The 4,029-nt window shown below is 38.1% G+C and overlaps 1 protein-coding gene across 1 annotated transcript; it reads right to left on the bottom strand.

The window, feature by feature from the left end:
* Positions 1-442: 442 nt before the first annotated feature.
* Positions 443-977, bottom strand: LOC122601213 (extensin-like). Its single transcript, XM_043773977.1, has 2 exons — positions 608-977; positions 443-534 (listed from the first exon to the last, which is right to left on the bottom strand). The coding sequence occupies exons 1-2, from the start codon at positions 975-977 to the stop codon at positions 443-445; spliced, it is 462 nt and encodes a 153-aa protein (XP_043629912.1).
* Between the last annotated feature and the right edge of the window lie 3,052 nt (positions 978-4,029).

Here is a 4,029-nt window from a genome sequence, read left to right on the forward strand (position 1 = left end):
ACCAAAACTATATATATAACCGCATATATACCACAACTATATATATAACTCGCATATATATATATATATACCAAATGTATTGTTAATATAACTCGCATAAACATAAACAGAAACATTGCTTGAATCCAAATATAGAACATAAACAGAAACTCGCATATACCAAATATACACAAAACGGAAAGACGATATAGAACATAAACAATGGTTCATATTTTTACCGCTTGAATCCAAATCCACAACCCGTTGAAATTACCCATCTCCGCATTCATCACCTTCCACTTGTAGTCAGGCTATGAAAGGTTCGTGTAGTCGAACCCAAGGTAGTAGCATAGTGTTGAAGAATCCGCTTCCAAAACCCTTCCGCCTTTTGTTCGTTCCCAAATTTCTTACACTCCGAGATTTGAATCCATGCTTGAGCCAACGCCACCTCTTGTTCTTCCGTCTATAGTTCACGCGGCTTCTTCCCGGCAAACTTTTTCTTCCCACGAGCATCACATTCTTGAACCTCATCGTCTTCTTCTTCTTCGGCCACTTCTACAAAACAAAGTGTATATATATAATAAGTATATATATATGTATATTCAACGTGTCTAAGTATAATACAAACCGGTTGGAGTTGCGGTTGGAGTTGGAGTTGGTGTTTCAGATACAACGTCGTCAGTGGAGAGATCTTCAAAAACAGGAAACTCGCTCGATTGTGCAAGTTCAAAGTGGTGTGGTTCGACGTGAGGCGAAGGAGCCATGTTGTAGTCGTAGGCTGGACTAGCAGGTTGTGGTGTATAGTATTGTTTTTGGTGTGTCTGGGAGTAGTGAGCCGATGGTGGTGGTGGTGTATAGTACCGATTCGGTGGTGGTGCCCAATTCGGTGGTGGTGGTGCTTGATGATGATTTGGTGGTGGTACCCAATTTGATGGTGGTGGTGGTGCCCAGTTCGGTGGTGGTGGTGAGTTTCGTTTATTACCTCTTGGTGGTTCCATGGTGGTTGTATATGGTGAAGAAGAAATAGTTGTGAAGAAGAAATATATACATATAGGTGTATATATATATATATATAAGAAGAAGGAAAGGAGGGAAAAAATATATATATTTTTTAAAAACCTGGTCAATGTAGCCGTTGAGGGGGGGGGGGGAACCCACGCTTTTTAACGTTACAATTTTGAACCCGACGATCGGCTTCACTAACCGATTCCCTACTCGATTTTTCATGCCCGATGGCTACTCGAGACCTTGCGACGGTGTACCCGATCGGGTTTGAGGTACCTGAAGCTCTACCCGACTGGTACTCCCTCCTGCCTAAGAACATTTGTATGTTAGCATGGAAAGACTTCCCCTCACAGATGTCAAAGATCCCAAGACTAAAGGGGACCTTAAACCCTGTAGACTTTGAATCCATACTATAAGATTCAGTGATATGCATAGATAAATGAAGGAAAGGGCAACCATAGATGGATGGAGGAACATACAAGGCAAGAAAGAGGCACGTTTAGAATGCCTATTAAGTCTTAAAGTTAGGTCATACATTAACAACTGCGATACAAATTACCTTTATGGCTAATAAAGAGTTCCAAACAATAGGTGTTTGCTCAATGGGTAGGATGTTTGCGACCAAGAGCATGTCTAAGATTTAAAGACTTTGAAAGTGTCGTCCCATGGTGGTTCCAAGCCTACTAATCTTATCCTGTTTCAATCTTAACATCACATAAATCATTGAAGACATAATCGGGCAAATCTTGGCCCAACCAGCACAAAATGGTCTCCACCAATATCATGTCCAACTTGATGACCAGAGTTGACAACTTGTCATTGTTTAAATTCTAAAATGAATAAATGAGTGAATCGAACTTAAGCGTTTCCTATCTCGCTATATGTCATGCCAAAAGCTAGTAGAGGAACCATCTTAGGACTTTTTCTTAATCATGTTGCTAGTGCTGTCTTGAAATGCGAGCTCACAAACTTTTTCTGTACCCTATTTAAGTATTTTATATATAAATAATAATTGTATTTTTAGATCTTTGTACTTAAATTTTTTTTTTTGGAAAGTTTACTATTATTCACAACGTCAGTAGACACCAAATAGTGGTACGACAAACTATACACAACAACATTACATCAACTCAAAATTACACCAATTGTTCCACGAGATGGATCCTTTTTTTCCTCAATGTCTTTCTACTTAATAATTTATTTTGTTATTATAGGTATATAACATGAATGATGATGAGACTGAATTAAAATTAATATAATTGAACTCGGACGAAGCTACTACGAAGACTAGGTGGTGGTGTTCGTGTACAATAAGAGCATTCACAGTGGGTGACACTCATTCTCCAAGGACTAGTTCCTGTCAGCTCCACATCAGCCAAAGGACTAACCAAGGACTAATCCCCTAAAACACCCACAATGCCAGAACTAGTCTAGGACCCACTATTTATTTAGCTTTACCTTTTCAACCCAATATTCTACCATCTATTTAATTTATACACTTTTAACCCTCTAACTTATACAACTTCAATTTTTTAATAAAAACACAATTAAAAATTTCATTAATAAATAACACACAATACAATAAAATAAAACATTACTACATAATACGAATATGTGATCAATAAAAACATAAACACACTTAACACTAACATGTTACTAATAAACACACTTAATACTAACACAATACATAAGACTAACAATCAAAGTAGTCCGAGTCCACAGTACTGTCGCCGTCATTGCGATGAATGTACCGATAGCGTTCAGGAGACCCGTCACGGTCGCTAGGTTGCGGAGATGCGTACTCCTCCCCAGGGTCGGTCAGATAATCATCAGAACGACCACCACCGATAGCACCTTGCCAGTATAATGCGTGGTCTATAGTGAAGTTTAACGTGTTAGTAGTTGCGTAAGCTGGAAAATAGGTTGTGTGTACCAGTCGATGTGCTGCCGAAGATAAATAATGTACTCAACTTCAACGGCGTTGCGAGCATGTTTTGCAGCTTCACGTCGTTCAATTTCAGCTGCGAGTGCCGCTTTGTTGGCAATCAAGTTGTCAATGACATTGTTAACTTCAGATCTGTTTGCATCATTTTGAAGCTTGTGATCCTGCATCCCCATTTTTGCAGCATGAACGGTCATGTTTGGTATGTTATTTGCCATGTTTCTTTTGCGAATATGTGTTATTTGTGTAAAAAAGTGTGTGTTTTTTAATAGATAAATTGTTTGTATGATAATGGTTTGTGTAGAAGAGTGTGTTATATATATGGGTTTAATGCGCCGGAATGAAACTAACTATGCTCAAAAAGTTATAGTGTGCATGAACTAACGTTTTTGTTTATTGTATGCATAAACTTAGTAAAAATGTTTAAATCATGCAATGTGTATACGTGGCAGCCCATATGAGCTGCCACGTGTAATTTTTTTTTAAACAGGCCACGTGTAAGGTTTTGATTGGTCGGTCACAAAAGTTACATGATATAAACATTTTTACTAAATTTATGCATACAATAAACAAAAACGTTAGTTGGTGTACACTATAACTTTTTGGTCATAGTTAGTTGCATTCCATCGCACTAAACCTTATATATATATATGATAAATAGGGACCAAAAGTGTAAAATACGTATAAATATCAAATATGGCCGTTAGGGACCATTAGTGTAAACTTTTTTAAATTTTGAAAACAAACCGTTACGTTGTAAAAAGGAAAAAAAAAGTGTGAAACACTCGTTTGTGGAGAGACGAATCACCGAGAACGAGCCCAGGGATGAGTCACATCTAACCGTGTGTGTTCGTCCCTCTTCCGAGAACTAGCCGAGTACGAGTAGGGACGAACCCACTGTAAATGCTCTAAAAACCGAGAAGACAAAAAGAAGACATGACATGAGCCCACATCTAACATCAATATATTCCAAATTAAAGTTGGGCTAGAAGTGGTGACGGTGGTGGTCTCGTGGACTTGTTGCATAATAAAGAAAGAAAAGCAAAAAGGGCCGAAGCCCTATGGTCTTAATCTACCAATATATATATAACAAGGTCCTAAAT

This window comes from Erigeron canadensis, chromosome 5 (assembly GCF_010389155.1).
Source record: "Erigeron canadensis isolate Cc75 chromosome 5, C_canadensis_v1, whole genome shotgun sequence".
NCBI lineage: Eukaryota > Viridiplantae > Streptophyta > Magnoliopsida > Asterales > Asteraceae > Erigeron > Erigeron canadensis.